This window comes from Rattus rattus, chromosome 4 (genome assembly GCF_011064425.1).
Source record: "Rattus rattus isolate New Zealand chromosome 4, Rrattus_CSIRO_v1, whole genome shotgun sequence".
In the NCBI taxonomy this organism is placed as follows: Eukaryota; Metazoa; Chordata; class Mammalia; order Rodentia; family Muridae; genus Rattus; species Rattus rattus.
The window spans coordinates 78854443-78877540 of record NC_046157.1 but is presented as its reverse complement, the minus strand read 5'-3'; the positions used below and the strand labels follow the sequence as shown (position 1 = coordinate 78877540).

The 23098-nt window shown below is 35.9% G+C and overlaps 1 protein-coding gene across 2 annotated transcripts in view; it reads right to left on the bottom strand.

The window, feature by feature from the left end:
- Window positions 1-10380: 10380 nt before the first annotated feature.
- Window positions 10381-23098, bottom strand: part of Epha3 (EPH receptor A3) — a 325888-nt gene continuing 313170 nt past the window's right edge. For both annotated transcript variants that reach the window (XM_032900528.1, XM_032900527.1), the window contains exons 16-17: window positions 19180-19335; window positions 10381-13075 (exon numbers count right to left, since the gene is read on the bottom strand). In XM_032900528.1, coding sequence (XP_032756419.1) covers window positions 12970-13075; window positions 19180-19335 — 262 coding nt within the window. In that variant the 3' untranslated portion in view covers window positions 10381-12969. The remainder of the gene's footprint in view (window positions 13076-19179; window positions 19336-23098) is intronic.

Sequence of the window (23098 nt, the reverse complement as noted above, 5' to 3'; positions counted from 1 at the left end):
ATTTGGTAAATCAAAAGACTCTATCATTCAAATGAAGAGATGGCTCCCAAAATGGAGAAAAAATTTTAACATTTATACATCTGTGACAAAGGGATAGTATCTAGACTGCACAAAGAATTCAAAAAACCACCAAAAGCCAAAAACCAAACCAAACCAAACCAAACCAAATCAAACAAAAAAACCAAAACCAACTCAAATAAAGATAAAGAAGGGAACTAAGCCGAGTTCTCACATTATGAAATGCAAACTGTCTGAAAAACATAAAGGCAATGCTAAATATTGTTTTTCCCTCAGAAATGCAAACTAAACTTACTCTGGGATTTCACTCTATCCTAATAACAACAACTAAGAAAAATATAATAAATGTTGGACGAGAAAAGAGAGGAACACTTACTTATTTCTTTTGGGAGCACACTGCTGTTACCATTATGGAATCAGGCTGGGGGTTCACCAAAAAGTTAAAAATAGATTTTCACATGATCCAACTACACTATGTTCAGCATATACTAGCGAGAAATTGCTCATTCATATTCACTATTGCTGAATTCAAAATCGCCAGAAAATAGAGACAATCTAGATGTCCATCAAACTGATGAACGGATAGTGAAATTGCAGTACTCAGCTGTTTAAAGGTTATAGATTTTGCAAGTAAATGGATGAGACTGGAAACATTTCATTCCGAGTGAGGTAACTCAGGCCCCTAAAGCCAAATATCACATGCTTTCTCTATTTGTGGATGTTACTTGTGAATCTTCAGATACATGTGTTTGGAATACACATAGAGGTCAGGAAATTAATAAGTGGCTATGGGAAAGGGGCTTTCAAGGGAGGAAAGAGAGAATGCAGTTCTATGAAGTGTTAGAGGAGAGTAATCAAACATGGAGGGTGGAATCTAGATGCCTAATAGAAAAGGCAGGATAGATGGAATGTAGAGAGTAATAAATAATAGTAAAGCCTTTTTCAAACAATGGTATGAAAATCCACAACAGTAGAAGCAACAAGATGAAGTTGCTCTCTAACAGGGCAATAATACTCCAATGATAGACCACAAGCAAATGTAATTACAAAGGAAGCAGTGTTAGTAGTGGATACCTCTTGAGGACGTTGACCATTTAGGCACTGTAGATCCACATATTACACTAAATTGTCAATGGTATTGGCTAGAACCTGATTGTAAGACCCCACACATTAGTTGTAGAACATGAAGAAAATTTAAAGTGGCACTAATATGAACTCTTTATTCCTGTTGGCTAGCTTTCACTGTATTAGAAGATGTTATATGTGCTAAAAGAGGAGAAAAAAACCATTAATTCTACTTAGCTCTGAACCTAAACAAACATCAATTCTACTTAGCTCTGAACCTAATGAGTTATAACAATGACTGGCTTTGCAAGACACACTCACTGATGCAATGGTGGCAGGAACATCATGGCATTAGCCAACCAATTTCTCAATGAATTTCAGTTTCTCTCCACATATGAAGCCTATGCTTGTCATAATTACCTGGCCAAGAATATGTGGCCCAACAGCTCATAGGTTTAAGAGGAGACCTTACTCCTATTATTCTACTAAATATACTTGTATAATAAGTCTCAATTCTTAAGACAAACTGTTGTACCCATAGGTCAATGCATCTGTTAATCATCATTGGCATACCTTCTGTTTGCACAAAACTGTGGTTTGCTTAAAGATGCCAACTAGCCAAAATGCAAAATTAATGAGACTGTGCAAATGGTGGTCTCTAATGTAGATATCTATATCATGTCATTTCCTCCCAAGCCTCAGGGATCATTGCAAAGGAGAGGCCAGATAGAGTATGAGGCAGAAGTAAAGGATGGCTACAAGAAAACAATGTCTTCCAGAAACAGGAGAGAGACAGCTTCAAATATTAATTTATAGCAGTTATGAAAACAAAACCCTCATTATTCAGGCCAAATAAAGCATTGAGAGCAGAGAAGGGCACATGTCCAGCAATAACATGATAGAACATGTGACAATTGATGCTTGGAGAGAGAAGAGAGTAAGTGTTATTCAAGACAGTAGTTCTTTCTAAGTAAAGCATGCTCTGGTACTACAAGCAAGCTTAAATACAAAGCAAGTTGGTGGAATAAAAAATAAATGACATCTGAAAGCTGGGTGGCTAGTATAAAGTATGGAGATCTGGAAGGAGTTGGGAGACAAGGGAATGTATGATCAAAATACACTGTAGGAACTTCTCAAAGAACAAAAACAACTGAGAGAAAAGAATATAATAACAATAAAAGTAATACGTAACTCAAGAAAATAGCAGAATATAAAATAAAAAAAGTCCACAAACAACTGTACATGGGAAACTAAGGTTAAGACCATCATATTTATTACTGTTATTTCCAAGACAATTTCATGCTTAGACAGAAACATATATACTATTTTGCTAAAATATGGATACGGATGAAAATATCAGAGAACCTTGATTGAAAAATATGCCTTCATCAGACTTGAAACCTAGGACTGCAGAGATATTAATTCTATCCAAATGATGTGGTGCATTAATAAATATAACTAAATTCTATCCTTTCAAATATTCATATGGATTATATTATTTACTTAATAAACAACATTTTTATATACAAGAGTCTAAATTTGAATATATGGGCATTTATCATCTGTAGAATACAAGGGAATCAATTCTTATTTCCTGAAAATTCTTCCATGTAGAGTAAATGAATCAGGGGCTGGGGCGGGGGATGAATTCTTTAGTGAATTTGTATTAAATTTCTTTGTTGTTCTTATCAGTAGGACAAAAAGGAGATTGGTTGGTTGGTTGGTTTTTGGAGCAAATATAATTATCTCTCTCCCATTACAAACAATAAATGGCTTCTTCCTGATTACATTTTTAAGAATGTTCTTATAGTGAATAAATTTGGAATATAAAGTTCTTTCTGCTGTAACAGTTGGAGGTTTATTTACTTGCTGTGGCAAGTGATAGACAAGATTGCTTTCAGTTCTTCATAAAATATTTAGGCCCTTTGAATGTGGGCTTTCCTTCTTTCAGCATGGCCTGTTGCATATGCAGACATGACTTGGCTCATTCGTAACTGTGTAAACTGGGGAAACAGAGCATGAGAATGATTGTGCTTCTGCAGGAAACGCCAAGCCTTTTGTCTCTGACTCACAATGTCAGATCTTCTGCCAGCATCCCTGGAAGTGTGGCAAGCTAACTTGATCGCTTGGAAACTGGGTAAAGTGTGACTCACGATGGTTCTTGGTGTTTTCTCTCATCTCCTCTCCGATCTTGAACAAGGCCTTTACTTGAAACCAAACACTATTTTGTGATGAAGCCCAGACCAGAAAGCAAAAACATGTCTGAGTGTCCCAGATAGTAGCCCAGTTATGTACTTAGTTGACAGCCAAGTGAGATAAACAGATATGTGGATGAATGAAATTCAAGATGGCTTCAACGCCAAGATGAGTTTTCCTGCTGAGAGCCAAGCTTCATGGAATAGAGACAAGCTTTTCTCTGAGGAAAGTCTTGACCCATAAAAAAATATGACTAATAAGTAGCATTTACCTTTCCAAAACATGGAGTGATATGAAAGCAGGGTAATTGGATCACTGACTAATAAAATCAAATCAACCACTTCTTTTATAGTTTTTGGTCCCATTCATGCATACCATGTCTGAGAAGGGAAGATTTCTCAAAAGGTTTAAATCCTACTCCTGGATTGGCATCCTAGTTCTTACGTATTAGTAAGTCATTGACTACATACTTATTTTTCTCTTCATTGCAAGAAATTATATAATTTGATTTGCTGACAATCGTAACAGTGCTTTAAAATGTGTGCCATTTGACAAATAATGAGCATATCCTATGGCCTAAACCCTGGATAAGTTCATATGTCACACCAGATTTGTTGTTGACAAGGTTTTTCTCAGTGTTCAAGAGAAAAGGGAGCTGAGTGAAGCGTAATCTTATGTTATGCAGGAGACCTACAACACATTAGTTGACAGTAGGGGTTTTACTCATTAGTGTTTAAATAATACAAGTTTATTTTATTTTAGTAATTATGAACCGTTTGCGATGTCTCTAGTAGCCATTTAACTGAAGTGGCATCATCATTGGATGAAAATTGCAGTAATAAAAGTAACAAATTAGACTCTCATATTTAAATAATGCCTTAAAATGAATTAATTCAATAAAGGAAATTAACTGCTTTTAAGAATTTTTAATAACAAGAATATTAAGACAATCTCTTCAATTCTTTATGCATAAACTTCCATGTATTAAATTTTGAATTTGGGGCTGGTGAGATTAAGGATCATACCACCACCAAGCCACCAATCCTAGGGACCTGATCGATCTCTCTCTCTCTCTCTCTCTCTGTCTCTCTCTCTCTCTCTCTCTCTCTCTCTCTCTCTCTCTCTCAGACACACACACACACACACCCTCTCTATCTCTGTCTTTTATGTTTGTATATGTATATAAAATGTGTTGATTTAAGATATTACTCTAACTTTATTTAAATAATATACCTATGAAAATGTATGTATAAAATATACTCAGAGACATGAAACAAAATGCATATTACTGGAACTTGTTCCAAGAATAAAAATGGTATTGGCAAATTGAGCATTGTTGGATGGAATATATGTAAATGAATTTTGACTAGACTCTTTTTCAATTTTTCTACTGCTGAGTTGCCGATATGAAATATATATTTATGATATGAAGCATACCTATGGCAGTCAAGTTCAGATAGCGTTATCTATAACAATTTGTATTGGCTTTTTCCCAAGGCTTTAGATTTGCTGTGTATGAGAATAAATGGGAACCATATGAAAGTCAGTAAGTTCTTGATAGTACATGACATTCTGTGTTCTCTCATGCTTGATTTCAGCAGGCGTTCCGAGGTTTTGTCTTCCATCATCGAGGGTGATGGACTTCAAAAATGTAAGCGTTTTTCTTTGGCTTCAGATAAGAATCCCAAACTTAACACACTTCCATAAATCACTGGTGTGGAAATCTGTCAGAAAACAGCTCAAAGGCCCTACTTTTCTCTGTGGCATTCAGTGTTTCCAAATTAGATTATTTGTTGCATGTTCCAGAGAGCATGCTTGCTTGAAGTGTTCACCATATGTCAGACAGATCTCATTCTATTGAAATACAGTTCGCCGAAATGAAGTCGGGAGTAACTGCCTGTTCCTCTAATATGGCAACAGCAATCAAAGGATTATGCAGGGATTTTTTTTACTCCTTGAGCTACCTAGTAACGTTGCACATATTCAAAAGGGGCAAAATGGTGATGAGCAATCACATTAATTCCATAGAGCATCCTATATTTCCTTTCAGATTTCACTGTCAGCTGCCTTATTACACAGACACCTAATAGGCTAGTAATTTAGAACTAACCTTCTGGGGTCTTTTCTTTTACTTACATTCTACCTGCTGTGTTAACTCGGCCAGCTGTTAGCTGACCTAACATGATCAAACACACTTAATCTCAACTCAGAGTTTACCTCTCAAGAAGTTATGAAGAGATTTAAATAGTGTAAAATTGGTCTTGTATGTGAAAAGTTTCTATTGGAATTAGCTGGAATTACTTAGAATAAATATAGAAGGTGCATATGTTTCCGTCAGATACATAATATATGTTATTAGGCAGCTTATTTTATTCTTATTTATTATTACTGTTTTTATTGTTTCTAATTTGAGTAGATGATAACTTTTTTTCCAAAGAGGAAAGATGATAGCCCAACCCCTACCTTGATTTTAAAATATGATCCATTTAAGACTCTTCTTTGTCAACTTATAAGCAAGATTTCCCAGGGAATTTCAAAGAGAAAATGTCTATAAACTTTTAAATCTTCATTTTATGGTGTATTTAACTCTACCACTTATTTTCCCAAGTCGTATCTAGATCCTCAGGGTCAATAGAATGTGCCTCCCAGATGCCCCATAAGAAGGTTGTTTTAGCAGGCATATTGATGTTATTTGTACACAGTTAGAGAGTAGAGAGGATCAGAAAAGCCCTGGCATTTTCCTTGTTAAAATTTTATAGCTAAGCTCTGGTTCACGGATCTACTTAAATGACTTAGCTACATGAAAAAAATGGGAGCATTGAGACCAATGAAATAAGTCTGCAAAATTGTATGAAAATGAACCAGTCTATCAGAGATCAGCATAGTCAATGATGAAAGATATACAACTAAAACATTAACTACTTTTATTAACATGAAGGAAATTGTCAGTTTTCCCTATAGGGAAAAAGTCAGGAATTGCAGCCAATAGTACAGTATAAAACATTATTTTACTGCAGCAATTCAAATCAAAATTATATGTATACTTATTAAATATCAGACAAACTACAATATGACCACACTGGTTCGTTCTCAATATGCCATTAGTGTAGAATGGTGATGAGAAGTAAAGAAAAGTTATTTCAGTTTAAGATAGTTAATGTAGTGACTATCTTAAGCACAGCATTTTTAAAAAAAATTTTATTTTATATTTTTTATTTCTTTACATACATTTCAAATGTTATTCCCCTTCCCAGTTTCCTGTTCATAAGCCCCCATTCCCTTCCATAACCCTCCCCCACACAGGTATTCCCCCTATATATCCCCCATTTTGCCCCCCCGTATTCCCCTGCACTGGGGGTCCAACCTTGGCAGGACCAAGGGCTTCTCCTTCCACTGGTGCCCCAACAAGGCTATTCATTGCTACCTATGCAGTTGGAGCCCTGGGTCAGTCCATGTATAAGCACAGCATTTAAAAATGCTTTGTGGCAATATAAGAGAGTGTCCCTTTATCCAGTATTGGGACACTGAGGCCTGAGGAACAGATGTATATTAACTAAGATTCTAAACAGAGGAACAGAAAGGATCATTATCTTATGGAATTAAAATTGTCATTCTCTGAATACTATATATAATTTTCTAAAAATGGGTAGCATTAAATATATTAGGGTAGGAATATGTGAAATTAAGAGAAAAGTAGTATTTGTTCAAGAAAGACCTCATGGTCATGTACCAACAATTCAAAGTAATCTGTATGCTGGAAGTGAAAAACACAATTGCAACCCATAAATGTGATTTTAATTATTTTATATGTGTCTCTGTGTGTGTTTGTGTGTGTGTGCATATATATATATAAAATCAGACATAGATACATATGAGAATAATTCTCACAATTTATATATTAATATTTGGGTTCTCAAGAACAACTGAAACTTACATTGGCATAGGGGTTTCGTAAACCTGGGTTGCTTTTGGAGGAAGTAAATGTGCCTTTTATGGGTTGCCACAGACACAGTTGCTACATGTGTTTATATACAGGATTATATACCCTTGCAGGCTCCTGAGGCATTTCAGTTTGTGAGCCTCCTGAGGAAGAACTAAAAACGTGTACTTTCTAATGTGTGCTAGTCTGTCTGCTTACTGGACAATATGTTGGGGACATCAGGAATGTGGTTGGTGCTCAAATTAGGAGAGACTTGAGTGGTTGGATGGTCACACACAGAAAAACTAAATTAGACTTGCATCTGTCACCTTGCACATAAACATGAAATAGAGACATAATTGAAACCTGAAACACTGAAAATTCTAGAAGATAACACAGGCAGTACCCTATAGGATATAGCTATGGGAAAAGTCTCTCTGAATAGAACTCAATTTGCCCAGGATTTATGGCCAACTAATGAACAATGGGAACTCCTAAAATAGGAAAGATTTTACACAGTTAAGCAATAGTCATTGAAGGAGATGGGAATCCTATAGGAAGACCAACAGTGTCAACTAACCCTGACCCCTGGGAGCTCCCAGAGACTAAGCCACCAACCAAAGAACATACAGGAGCTGGTCTGAGGTTCCAGGCAAATATGTAGCAGAGGACTGCCTAGTCTGGCGTCAGTAGGAGAAGTACCTAATCCTGTAGAGACTGGTTACCCCAGGGAAGGAGGACTGTGGACCAGGGGAGGGGAGCATACTCTCAGAGGCAGAGGGGAAGGAAAATAGGGTCAAGAACTCTAGGAGGGGGAATCGGAAGTGGGGCAACATTTGAAATGTAAATAAATAAAATAATTAATAAAAAAGGAAAGAACCACGTGAATAAAGCACACAGAATGGGAGATAATTTTTTTAAAAATTTGACAGAATATATAATATCTTGAATATATATTCATAAACTAAATGATCTACTCAAAAATGGGTTTGAGATCCAACAAGAGTCCTCAAAAACTAAAATTGAAAAAGTCTAAAGTTTCTAAAAGTCTGTTCGTCGTCTCTACCAATTTGAGAACTACAAATCAAAACAATTTTGAGATTTCATCCTACCATATTCAGAATGGCAAAGAGCAACAACGTAATGCACAGCAAATGCTAGAGAGGAACCCACATTCACTGTTGTGATGGCTGGAAAATCTTGTGGAGAGCGCTGAAAAATCGAAAAATGAAACTACCTTATGATCCAGATTTACCTGTCTTATGCATATGCCGGAAACACTTGACAACCTACTGCACTGATGCATGCTCGTTGCTTCTTTACTCCTAATAGGTAGGAAACGGGAACTCCTCCTGTTCCTCAAGTATGAGTAGGTAATGAAAGCCGGTGCATTTACAACATATAGTACTATGCAAACACTAAGGAAAGTGATATCATGGAAGTTTCAGGTAAATGGAGGGAACTAGAAAAGGTCATATTGCAAGAGATATTCCAGACTCAGAGTCAACAATCATTATGTTCTTTTACGCTGACAGTTCCTTGCTCCATGTTAGCAGATATTAAGTGTATACATAATGACTGACTTGTAATGTCTGAGAATAAATTGTCTAGCCCTTAGGTGATACACATCAGTGGCACACATGCATCAGCCCTGTCCTTGGGAAGCTGAGGCAGGAGTGTTGGCATGAGAAGCGACCTACAGCCTCTGAGTCCAGTGACAAAGTCAACCCTAGGTGACAGGGACCTGCCATACATTCCCAGCATTCACTTCACCTGTCCGGCAGCTGATCCACCAGTGAGCTGAAGAGTATGTGATTATGTCACAGCCCAAATAAAAGACAGCTACCCTTCGCCCCTTTTTTCTTCTTCGTCTCTCCCTTCTTACTTTCCTCCCCCTCACCTTTTCTCCCTCCATAAATCTCTCTGGTAGAGTTGAGCTGGCCTGGTGTGATCAGTCCGGATACGAGTCACCGCCATTCTAACACAACCAGCATTGTAAATTTCAGACCAAATTAGTCCACATAGCAAGCTCAAAGACAAACAAAACAAAACAAAACATAACAAAACAAACAAAAAACAACAACCCCAACTTTTCCCATAATAATATTGAATAACATTTACAGAACAAATAACAGGTTATTTTTTCTGCCTACAATTTAGTTACTTTATCTGTGACAGTGATTGTCTCCTCCACTCAACATGCTGACATGCCATTTCTCATTCAGTGCGAACATCACTTCTAATTTGTTTTGTGCTTTCTTCCTAATTACTTCTGCCTCTATAGGTTTCTCAGTTTAATTTGTTTCTCTTTGACTTAAAAACCTTTCATTTTCATGTAAATCAGTTTCATTAAGTGGACTACAATGGCAAGGAGTGTATTTTTTGCTCAAATATCAGACGTGTCCTAGCATGTAGCTTGCAATTTAGTTAGTTGGCTTTTATTTTTGTTCGACCCGTCCATGCTACCCTGGTTTCTTTCATGGCAGCCATACACTTTGGACAGGAACAATTCAGAAATGTCTAACTTCTCTAGAGAGTAGTTTCTTCATCACTCCATCATTAATGTCCAGGAGAAATGCAGGTCTGAATATTTTCCAATTTGAGTAATATATTCTTCTACCCATTGTGGTCTAAGGCAAAGCTTTAGGATCTCTGTTCAGATAATTAGGGAGCAATGATAATTTCAAGGGAGTCATACTATTGCCTTGTATTAAAACTAGCTAGAGTAGTATTTCCCACTTGTACAAACATAGAGCTGGGTAGAAATGTGTGTTGGAGGGAAGAAGACACAATGAGAGACTTATAGCTGATCATATGACTTGAATTTTGGTTCCACCTCTGTCAAATCTGTTGAATGAGGTGGGCATACAAATTTCACACTTCTCTTTAAGTGTGCATGTGTGAGTGTGTGTGTGTGTGTGTGTGTGTGTGTGCATGTATGAATTAGATACAAAATAAAGAGAAGTAATATTATATTTACTCTCTATGAAGATTTGAATTACTGATGAAGTTCCCCAACTTACTGGTAATAAGATTGGAATATTAAATGGGTTTTCTTACATAATGAGGAGGACAATGAAACCCAAAGCACATTCTTAACAACATAGATAATGCTCCTGAATTCCCTGTATAAATTTGCATATGTTTCACGTAGAAATAAAACATCAAACACCACTTCCATATTCCGATCTGTAAAAATATTTTCATTATGTTTATTATAAAAATATAAGTGTTCCCACTAGAAATCATTTTACATTAGTAAGAGGCCATCTACATTGTGCAACATAAACTAAATGAACCATGTTTTTAAAAATGCAAGTGTAAAGTAAACACATACTGCCAATTGTATCATATTTATACATGGCTTGATGGATACTTAGTACAGCCTTGACTGGGTTTGTTGCGAGAAATAAATAATATCTATAAATCAAATTTAAGATACAAGTCAGGTAATATGGTACATAACATGGCAAGGGAGCGGTAGCCTCATTGACATGGGACAGCAATGTAGTTCCTATACAAAGAGATGGCCATAAGCATTCTAGTACCTCTACTCCCCAGTTCAGAATCGTACACTGTTATGTTTACATATGTACAGGGAAGGGGTTATGCAAAGGAAATTCATAAATGGCAACATAGAAGAAATCCTGACAAATGAAGAACAATGTGCTGTTTAAACCACATATACATTCAAACAACAACAACAACAAACTCAAGCCAAAACAAATGCAACAGATTTAACCATTTTCAATATCTACTTATTTTGAAATTTGTTATTGTTGAGGTTGTTCGGAATATTGCCTAAGAGAGTGAACACTGTTAAAGGTAAATTGTTACAGATATAAGATTTGAATTTTAACCAAATATTCCAAATTGTAAATTACTTGACTAGAGTCTTTTCTACCTGCTTTCAGGAGATATAAGCAAAATTTAAGTTTAGTTTCATTGGCTCATTTCCAAAATTTTCATGCTCTTATAAGTTGAATACAAGTTCTAGTAGCATGATTGGGTTATAAGGAGCATTGCCAAAATTTGGGAAACAATTTCACATCTGAAAGAATTCACATAAGCTCTAGTATACTAAACCTACAACAGATTATCATTTGAAAAATGTTCTCTATAATTGGAAGCTGGATTTCTTTAGTATTCTATATTGTATATAGACACATTTCATACAGCATTGTTTGAACCATCTTATTCTGTGCATCCCTTGATCCTATGGTATGGTACTATCAGTAAGAAAATCCACATACATCTTCAGCATGTATGGTCATACGAATGCCCATTAGGGACATCCTTCTTAATATTAATGAACATGCTCATAATTGGCCTTTAGGAAAGAAACAGCAAGTCTACATTCCCATAATGAGACATCTCATTTCTCCATTGTCTGCAGGTGTGGATTTATTGGCTAGATGAGTTGCTATTTTCAAATATAATATTTAATAATATGATTAGAAGTTCAAAGTACCTAAATCACAATAGGTACATTGAAGTGGAAGACTCAAAGATAGTTATGCCTGACATTGATAATGAAGGTGTGTAATTAATTGACCTACACCCCAGTGATGCAGATGAGTAGCTTAGCTATCAACATTCTCTACACGTTTAAGCAATGATATTAAAAGACTATTCAAAACAAGCACTTTTCCTTTCTTTCTTTCTTTTTTGGCTCATGCACTTATCTATAGGCTGCTGTCAATTACTGTAACCATTTAACTTCATTTTGATCTTTCCAGTTTGCAAATCTAAGAAGTTCTAACAAGCTTCTTTCATGAATGAAAGGAGTTGATGTCCTCTAAGCACCAGAGTAAGGAAGGTATGACATCTGGGTAAAAATCTATTGCATACAAGCCAGTATATTACACTAAATTAGGAGCATACAGTTACTGATAAATGAAGAGACAGAAACGAATGGGATAATTCAGACTGTGAGTGAGTTGGTGACTGTATGAACAGGGAAAGCATTTCATTTTGTTGGTGCATGTAAGAGGATTGTTTACCAGTTCTATAAAAGAACATATTCTCTGGGTCTTGCTAAACATGTTTCTTACTGCTGACAATTTGCAATAGTATTTGGCACTTGGCTGTAACAAAACCCAAATTAAATCATCGAGGCATAAATATAGAACAATAAAAAATGTAAAAGAAAAATAAATATGCACTTCCCCCCAAACTAAGACATGTTTTTACATGGTATACTTAAGGAAGGTAACAATTAAAAATGTATAGTATTTAAAACAACTACAAACTTCATCTCTATATGCTTCAAATAGATAAAGAGAATACTAAAGTGATAAGATAGTAAATATGGCCAGATAGTTTGAGGTATAAATGTCTCTATCTTGCTTGCTTTTAAAGAAACAAAATACCTGTTACAGATTTTCTTCTGTGTATAAAAATATCACAAGTCTTTTCCTCTGTGGCCATTCACAACAAAGCCTTCAGGTCCGTTTTGCTAGTTTACTTCATTTACTTCCATGGCAGTTAATGATCAACGTCTCTACTCTAGTTCTTCCATTTTTTACTGAAGAATTTTAATTAACCCCATCAATTAACATTTAAAAAGCAGTTACAAAACAAAACGCACCCACCCACCCACACGTAAAATGATAAGGGAAAATAAAGAGATTTTCAATTCCATTTTTAAGGCATTTGGACTTATAACTGAGTGTCTTGTTAGACTTGGAGCTTTCAACAGCATCTCCACCATTTCTATCTGTTTGCTGGATGACGCTGCATCTTCCCATTCCTCACATCCTCCCAGCACTTTACACTGGAACTGGACCATTCTTAGATTGTGTTTCTAGAGCTTTAATGGTACTGATGATCTTCTTCTGTGGCCCAACCACAGTAACACCAACCTTTTTCATGTCACTGTAAAACACAAGAGAAAATAACTGGTAAGAATCATGGTGTTCTGAGTAGTGTAGGAAGAAGAAACTTTTAATTTTCAAATAAACTCAAATATATAATTATATATCCCATACTCGAGATCTGACTTTTAATTTTCTGACAGTGATGTGTTGTTATATTTGGGGCTTTCGATTCCTATATTATGTAAGAAAATAGATGCTGTCGTGGGATAAATATGCTTTACACAGTTTTAGTCAACCCACAACTTAACATTACATTTTTATTTAAAGTTAGGTCTTTGGGGAGGTATGATTGGGGCAATTATTAAAGAAATAGAGAAGCAGAGTACAAGGCAATGATGGATGGTAAATACTGTGTGTGAAACAGAAAGACATACTGAGTGAGATAGGAAAGAAGAAAATATACAAAGGGAATCAGAGATTGAGTTATACTGCCATTCAAAATTCAATGATGTACCAGAAGCTACAAGACCCACGACTCTTTAACAGAGATTCCTGAGCAAGTTTACCAATGCCTTGATTTCTCATTCTTTCCTCCAAAATTAGAGAGGATACACTTTATTAATGAAGTTGACCCCTGTGTGGAAATATATGGTAGTAGACCAGCTAAGCTTTTTTTTAACAGTCTAACTGATTACAGATAATAACACATTCTTTTGAAAAATTTTGGCATTCCCTTGAATCAGATCTAACTCAGGGGTTATTTTGACTGCAGGTAGTTAAAAGTCTGAGGTAATAATAAATTGTTTTCTTGCACTCATATGTTATAACGTAGAAGTCTTTTTCTTAGTTTCTTTTGGGACACCCTCTCTGGGGCCATAGAGATCCTATATTAAGTGTGACTATGCTGACACCATGTGTGACCATATTGGTCTACTGTATACTATTTGCTATGAGAAGGCAAGTGTTGAAGCAAAAACACTGCTGACTTCTATGATAAAACTAGAGCTCTTTCTTTATTATTTGAATGTTTCAGTCAATACCAATTCAAGAGCACCACATCTTGACCATCCTTTGTTCTCCCCAAATTCATGACTCACAGCACTGGTTACTGTTGTCTTAACACTTGTTTTTGTGCAGTCATTCATAAATGGAAGAAGGTACATCTTTATTAACTGTACAGTAGTTTAAACTTAGAAATCAGTCATGAAAATAAATACTTCAAGAAAATGGCTCCATTTTAAATAAATATAAAGACTTGTAGTTCATGAATTGCTTTTTTTTTAAATAATGTGCTAATATGTGTATGGTTCCAGTCCACACTCAAACTTTCCCTTCTATTGAGAACTTTCTGCTTTTCTTTTATTTCTGACCTTATTTTTTATTATTCTCAATTATGCCTGCTTTCCTTTTTGGTTTATTTTCTCCATTCTCTGCCTTGTCTCTGAACCAGGTAAATTTGATATGCACAGGGATTCCCGTTTATTTTGATCCCTGTGAACAGACAGCACCCTCAGCAGTGGGTGCTCCATAGTAGAGGCTCTACAGAAAGAAACATACAGTCCTGGCACTTAGGAGGAAGAGGCAGGTGGAACTTAATGACTTCAAGCAAGCCTGGTGTGCCTAGTGGGTTCCAGGACAGTCAGGGTTCCATATAGAAACCTTGTATTGAAGAAGAAGCAGGAGGAAGGAGAGGAGGAAGAGGAAGAGGAGGAAAAAGAGGAAGAGAAAGATCAGGAGTAAGAGGAACAGGAGAAGGAGTCTCAAGAAGTCTGGAAAATAACTTGGGACATGCCTTGTTACATCTGTTCAGATACTGTCCTCAAACATATTCCTAGAGAAATCTATATAATAATGGCTTAGACTCCTATGTCAGGAAAGTGATATAGATCTAGAACTAAGTTTAGTTTCAATACTTGGGATTACATTTGATTTTGCACAACATAAATAAATCATCTCTTTCAGTTTTCCCCTTTTCCATGGATCATCTTTTCCTTCTCTGAACCACCCTGCCATGTCCAGACTCTGACTACTAACTGCTCAGTCTCAATAGCATAACTGGTATCCTCAGACCATTTTGATTATCCTATCTAGTCTAAAAGAGAAACAGAATCATTCAAGACTAAGGAGTTGCTCTCAATCAGGACCAGAGGCTGGTATATCATCTGCAGCTGAAACACATAGGAATGGCATTGGAAGACGCAGGATACTGACCTGTAACAATTATACTGTTTGGCATCCAATGCACAAATCTAAACCCCTTCTGTCCACAGTTTCTGTCACTCTTATCATCCCTATTCTGTCTTTTTTCTCACTAGGACCTCTCCAAATCTAGCCTACACTGTAAAATAATATTTTAAGAATGTTTGATAAAAGTATGTTCTTGGCTTCATGTGAAAATTTTGGGACTTTAGAAGCTTCATTTTGATTGAAATCCTTAAATTTTATGAAATTAATTAAAATTTATTTGAGCAGGAAACTCTCCTGACCTTTTCTTAGGGCTTGATCTACTGAACAGGAAAACAGAAAGAAATTCTGTATCCTATCCAGGTATCTGTCAATTCTAGGAGAAGAGGGTTATGTGGTCAAGTGGGTTATTTCTGAATTGAGCCTTGATGGCAGAAGACAAATAGGAGTTGAAGCATCAAGTTCAAAACAAGAATATAAGGGCACAAGGAAATTTAAAATATCCGGTGAAGGGTCTGACATTTCAGCAGAAAATGTTTTCTGATTGCTTTTATCATGGTCTCAGTAAATTAAAGTCAGTGTGTGTGTGTGTGTGTGTGTGTGTGTGTGTGTGTGTGTGTGTGTGTGTGTGTGTGTGTGTGTGTGTGTGTGTGTGTATGCCTTTTGACCCTTCTCTTATGTGAATGTTGAGACAGGAACTCAGGTTTTGGCTTTGTGCTTGTGTTACATCATGTAATGGACAAAGCCAACTCCCCAGTCAAGTAAGGAATTCCTTCCTTCCTTCCTTCCTTCCTTCCTTCCTTCCTTCCTTCCTTCCTTCCTTCCTTCCTTCTTTTTTCCTCTTTCTCTTTTCCTTTTTAAAAGATGTTCAGTTCTGTAATAATACAAACCAGAGGCATGCATAAGGTATGGAATATGGTGACTCAGAAAGATTATTAAGGAAATAAACACTGGTCCTACATTACTCCTAAACCAAGGACTAAAAGAGAGGGGGCAGGAAAGAAATCTAAGGGAGTAGAGGACAGCAACAGCTGACATTATCTGTAGAAGTTGAATGAGAATGGCTCTCTTAGGTTCAAGCATGTGAATCCTTGGGTCCCACTTTGTGGGAAAGTTTCAGAAGGATTAAGAAGTATGGCTTTGTTGAGGAGGTGTGTTAGTTGGGTAAGCTTTGGTGTTTTTAAAAGCTCAGGTCATGTCTAGTTAGCTTGCTCTCTCTCGCCTCCAATTTGTGGATCAGTTGTATGGTCAGCTACTGCTCCAGCATGATGTGTACCTACTATTATGATGTCTGCCTTCATAGTCATGGATTAACCCTTTGAAGTTGTAAGTAGGCTTTTCTTTTATAATTTGTTTAGGTCATGGAGTCTCTTTACAACAGTAGAGCAGGTGTTAAGATACTCTCAGAATATGAGGAACAAACTAGAAGAAGTGGAGACTCTCAGAAAAGGTGTGGTTGCTTTCTGAATATATATTTACTGGTTATACAAATGTAAGATGTAGTCAAAGAAAATGTTCTACCAGCCAAAGAGTTTATTGTTCACTACTGTGATGCTGGTACAAATAATCACTATTTTTTAATTAGAAGATAATTTTGGCTTAACTATTTCGAACAAATAGCTTTCTTAATCCCTTCATGGCTTCTAAAGGCTGACTGTATTTATATTACAAAGTAGCAGTTAATCTTATTAGAGGTGTAAAAAGAATGTTCTGTCTCTTATATTTCAATTTAGTATGTTATGCATTTTGATTAAATAAACATTTGCATAATTTTACCTTTAAAAAATCTGACAATTCAGTGGAAACATTCACCATTGTGGTTATTCTTTGCCATGTTTCTATGCTCTAAAGCAGGTGTCTTGTGTATCATAACACTAAATGTTTATGATACTAAAATAGGAATGTATAAAAATGTTCAAAGAAAAAAAAAGAGTGCTCAACTATATCCTGTAACTGAATCTGATCAAAACTAGCAGCACAGAAACTCAGTGTACTGTTTGTTGATTGGATAAGAAATCCATTCAGTAAACACAGCCTTCCACTTTAAACAGGACTGTCTGTATGTTTTAGATGGACTAAAGAAAGTTTACTTTCTGAGAACAAGTTATCCTCCCCAATAGCAATAAAGACATTCACAGGTCCCTTTGTGATCTTAAATGTTTCTAGTCACAACACTATAACACAAATTATACAAATTATTTGTGGTGTACTTATACATGCATTAATTACACTATGTACACCTCTTTTGGAGATGGAACATGCAGCTGTCCACAATGAAATTGTTGAAATGACTGTCAGGGTAACATTCAAAGCCTTTATAAATGCAGTGACTTTTAAGTATCTCCATTAGAGAGTACAACTTAAATCAACTTGAAATGACAAACATTTATATTCAACATAGGGAAGATCAAAGAGAGATGGACTGATAGAGTAATTTGGTCAGCTTGGGTATATCTGTCCAAAATAAATATCCTTCTTTAAGATGGTCTCAAATCTTACATTTGGATGAAATCCTCTAGAATCAAGTGAATGCTCTCTTGCTGTACTTCCTTTGAACAGGATTAATAAGTAAGGGCAAGCATGTGACTACTGAGGTTCTAATGTCCAAATAGAAATAAATCATTTCCTGAGTCTCTACCAGTTAAGAGAGTTGTTCCATGCTCATTTGTGGGACAGAATAGCAGAGTCGAAGAGCTTGTATGTGTGTGTGTGTGTGTGTGTGTGTGTGTGTGTGTGTGTGTGTGTGTGTGTGTGTGTGTGTGTGAGAGAGAGAGAGAGAGAGAGAGAGAGAGAAAGAGAGAGACAGAGAGAGAGACAGAGACAGAGACAGAGACAGAAATATATATTTATATTGCTTAGAACATGAGAAAAGAACAGAGCACCAAGTGAATACTCAATTGAACTTCTTTTATTATTTATCTTTACAGAAAAAAGTAGAACATGACCACTTGTTCTTCGCTTTCCAGTTTCCAATCACCATACCTTGAGGGTAAGAAAAAAGTTATTTTAACTGGGATCATATTTCTTATGATCTGTTTCTTAATTTTTTTTTTCATTTTTAGAGACGGGGTTTCATGTAGGCCACACTTGTCTCACACTATGTAGATAAGGGTGATCTTGAACTTCTGATCCCTGTCTCCTTTCTAAGTGCTAGTACTAAATGTATGTACCTCCACACCCATTTTAAGTGATTCTGGACACTAAATGCACTCTACCAACTGAATTATATATCTAGTTCTCACTTGACTCTCAGTGAAACACCTTTCCTATAATCAAAGTGTTTCTCAAATAACAAGATCCCATGGTATGGTGTATTTGGTTAAGGCTAACAACACAATGCATATTCTAGCTCCCCCAACTATGAGCCTTTTAAAGAAAAGAAAAAAGTATTGTTTAAAACTTATTGGTGACTTCATTTTTCTGCATACTTTTATTCAGGGAGGAAACACTTTAATAATATATGATGATAGATAGATAGATAGATAGATAGATAGATAGATAGATAGATAGATAGATGATTGATATTCAGCAGTTGGGAAACTACTTTTGGATTTTGATATTTTTCTCTTTCTAGTAGACCATCCACTGCTCAATTTCCGAGATTGTCAGAAGCAAACTTTTGTAAAAACAAGAATCATAGAAGTCATTACATAAGAATACACACTATACTTATAAATGTTTTCTATTCGGGGTTTGTATCTATGCATCTAGCCAGAATATCCTTCTATGTAGGAAGTCCCTATCCTGCACTAACTTCCTTTCACAAGAAGGAAGATACCTCAGTAAATGTCAGCGTGTGTGTGATCCAAAGGCTCCACTCTGCTGTTGCAGTGAACCTTACCGTGAGAATTAAAGTGGATACTATAACTCACAAATCTTAAACAGGTATAACCAGGTATCTGCAACCCATTAATGAAAGACAAATGTGCTCAATAGAATGTTCACAGCCCTCTGTTTTCTCCCCAGAATGCCTCTTACTCTGTGGAGATCTTGGCGATGGTGTCACAGGAGCTGTACTCCACACCCGTGAAGATTTCCTTACAGTGTGCTGTCCGCATACCGTTAAGCCAATCACCTGTTGTGTGGAAAGTAGCAATATCGACATTGCTTTGGTCCAGAAGAAGGTTTGATGGCCTGCAAGAAAAGAAAACAGCCAAAACGTAGAAATTAGGAGTGACTGGAGAAGCTAAGTGTCAAAATTTGACACCACCATTAGCGGGAACTTCCAGACTGCATGTGGTGTTCCTGTTTATTTGACGAATTGATCTGGCATGAAGTCTTCATCTGTTCAAGCTGACTCCTTGGAAGGAGATGGTAATCATCTTGTTTAAGTGATCTCTTTTTCTGCTCTTCCCTGACATCATCAAAAGGTTGTCATCAAAATGTATCTTTTTCAATTAAACATTTTAACTCATTAACAAAGTGGTATGCTTTAGATACAGTTATAGTAGGCAAGACACAGTAAATACTTAGTCATGAACTCTGTTTCTACATTAAATCCTTTCCAAATGAATGTTTGTTTGTAGAAATTGCATAGCTTTGCTGGGTAAAGAATGATTTGAAATGTAAGGCACACTTACAGCCAAATATAAAGTCAGCACAAATTTTTATAATATTACCAACATCATTTAAAAAGTAAAAGTTAAAAAAGTATGGAAATTAGCAGATGGATAATAATGTATGAAATTATTCTTATTGAAAAACACCAAAGAACTATTACACACACATTTATATGTATGTATATATGCATATGTTCAGAGACACCCAGACATAGAGGTAGACTATGACTTATATTGCCAGCATTCATCAGCATTAATTAAAAAACATTTATGGTTGGTTTATGGGGTCTATTGATACGAATAGGAATGCAAGCCAGATTTGTTAAAGCAAAGGTCCAAAGATTAAATGAACGAAATGGAAAAACTCTATTTCAATTCCCAAAGCATCAAAGAAGTGAGATATGAATAAACTGTCTTAGGGTTGGGGTGCTTTTGTTTGTTTGGTTTTTCTTCCTTTTCCCTTCAGCTCTTAGTGACCCCTTTCTTTAATTGTCCTTTGACTCACAAGAATGTTTTATTTGACACTTTTATTTTTTTTTCAACGAGGGAACTTAAAAACAAAGAGGTTACAAAGGCCTTATTTGTGGATGAAATTTCAAACTTACAAACAATTATATTGTTCCAGGCCCTATGCTAAGCACATTACACATTAAGTTGTAGACTTAACCTTTACAACATCAGTTAGGCACAGATAGTGTATGCTTTATAATAGACACTGAATCCAACACTAACAGAAATTAAGTCACAATCTTTTTTCCCTGAAGCAAAAGAGACAGAGCAGAGATTTAAATAGAGCGCATAGTGGAATTAATGGTCTTCCCTGATATGCAATTCTTTCAATAAAGAATTGTTTAAATCAAATTTGTTTTTGTCTTTGTTTGTCTTAATGTATTTGTGATCATAGGGTGTTGCATGACGTCTGATCTACACATGTTGTGAAGGGTGAGGGAGGAATCCAGTGTATAACATAAATTACCTATGTGGTCTGGAGGGTTTTGTTTTCCTCATCTGTAAAATGGGATATAGGTGATGGAAGTAATATAGGTCTTCCATAGCTGACAGATATGTACATAGGTGTATCGGAGCAGTACTGCATTAGAATTGTAAAGGTTTGCTATTAATCTGACATGGGTTGACATTTTATGGATCTTGGTTACATTTTTAAAACTTGAAAATCAAATTGTTCAATAATTTCAAGTTTTGTGAAACAGTTGAATTGGCATGATATTGTTCATTACCATGTCGAGGGGCTATAAGTTTAATCCTGGGTAGTAGTAGTATGTATACGATGGTGCCTTTTAAAATGACGGTTACTAGAAGTCTTATTAGAATAGTCAATAATGTTAGAAAGCTCATTATGAGGTGACAAGCCACCATTGTAAATGGATGTGGTATTCTGACTCATGTTGTCGCTGTTCTCGTCATTGGACAAAATGTTGTTTACATTAGAACTGTATCTGCCATAGTGTGATTTTTATAATTCTGAGTATGCATTTTGAATTTTTACTCCATCAAAGTTATGGTTAAAAATCTCTTTTGTTTTTTGAGGTTGCATTGGATTTAATCTTTATTTCCTAAGACCTTTAAATGTATTTTAAACAGCCCTAAGGTTGATGTTCCCTGTAGAGCATGCTCCTGGCTTCATGTTGTAATGTGAAATATCCATCATTGTCAGTTTTAAACTTTTGAAAGTTTTAAACTTTTAAAAACACCTGTTTAAATTATATAATTTGAAGTGTTAAAATTCAACATTTAGAAATATGGGCACTCAACTTGGGGATCCAAAGAACTCCAAGAGAAATTAACAATAAGTATGCTTGCCCCATTCTTTATTTTTGAAGTAAATTTAGCTATCATTGATTATAGTGAAATTGTATTAAATAACTGAAAACATTCACACATTCAGTTGCTCTGGAGCTCCACCCTGTCTCATGTATGAAAGGATTCACTGGTTATCATGTAAGCCATGTGAGAAATATTCCTGTGGTCAATAAGAAAATGACTTTGAGGAAGATTCATAAATGTGAATAACTCTATATCTTAAATATACTTTTAATTAGGAAGTTTCATTTACCACTCCTTAACATATAAACCTACAAAAGCATTCCTTAACATATAAGAAATATGCAAAGTATAAAGTTAAGGTTTTAAAATTTTTTATTCATCCTCTTTGTCTCTGACTCTATCTCTGTCTCTGTCTCTGTCTCTGTCTCTCTGTCTCTGTCTCTGTCTCTGTCTCTCTCTCTCTCTCTCTCTCTCTCTCTCTCTCTCTGTGTGTGTGTGTGTGTGTGTGTGTGTGTGTGTATGTGAACAATATGTTGAAGATGCTTGTGCCACAATGCACATGTGCACATCAGAGGACAGCTCACTGTAGGATAAGTTGTCTCCATCCATCTTTATGTGGGTCATGGTTATTCAGTTCAGTTCTCCAGTCCTGGCACTAAGTTCCTTTACCTGCTGAACCATCTCTGTCTTCCAGAGATAGAGATATCAAGAAAGAATTTCAGAGCCTACCTCAGACCTAGGCTCTATCTATTACTTAGAGTCTTAGAGCACATGAGAAACCTATAAATTGATTCACAATTTTATTATTATTTACATGGGTATATTAAAATAATCTGATTAAAACTTTCAATGGAAAACTAATTTGAAGAAAAGATGGTAATAATATATTTCATTCTATCTTTAATTTTGCCTTTAGGCAATATAGCAGAACAGTGGATTTTTTTTGGACAAGTCATCCTTCTTACATATAAATTGCACAGAAAAGCATTAAATCAAGTATGAGAAAACTTTATAAGAAAAATGAAGTGAGGCTGAGTTACAAGGCAACAAGATATAAAAGTGTCCGCGGAGGTGAGGGATAGAAAGTACCTGCAGTTATGAGCACACACACACAGACAGTTTCTATGTCTCCAGTAGCTGTTGCACAGAACCCGTGTCGACTCTTTGTTTCGTGAATAGTAATACTTTTTTATTTATGGTTTGTGGGTATGAAGAATCAAGCCCCAGGTCATTTATTCAGGATATTTATGAAGTGTGTCTAATAGCAAAATGGGAAACATTTTCTTCTCAGCTGAGGAAGGTTTGTATTTTTAAACTCAACACTTTGGACAGACTCAAGAAGAAGACGGAGAAAAGGAGTGTAAACAAATTGAAACAAAACAGGACAGGACATGTGGATTAGGGATTAGAGTGACCCCAGCTGAGTTTTTCTGTTCATGACTTGGATCAAAGTACAACCAAGAACAAAAGACAGGGGAGGAGAGGAGGAGGAGGAGGAGGAGGGGAGGGAGAGAAAGGAGAGGAGGAGGAGGAAGGAGAGGAGGATGGGGAAG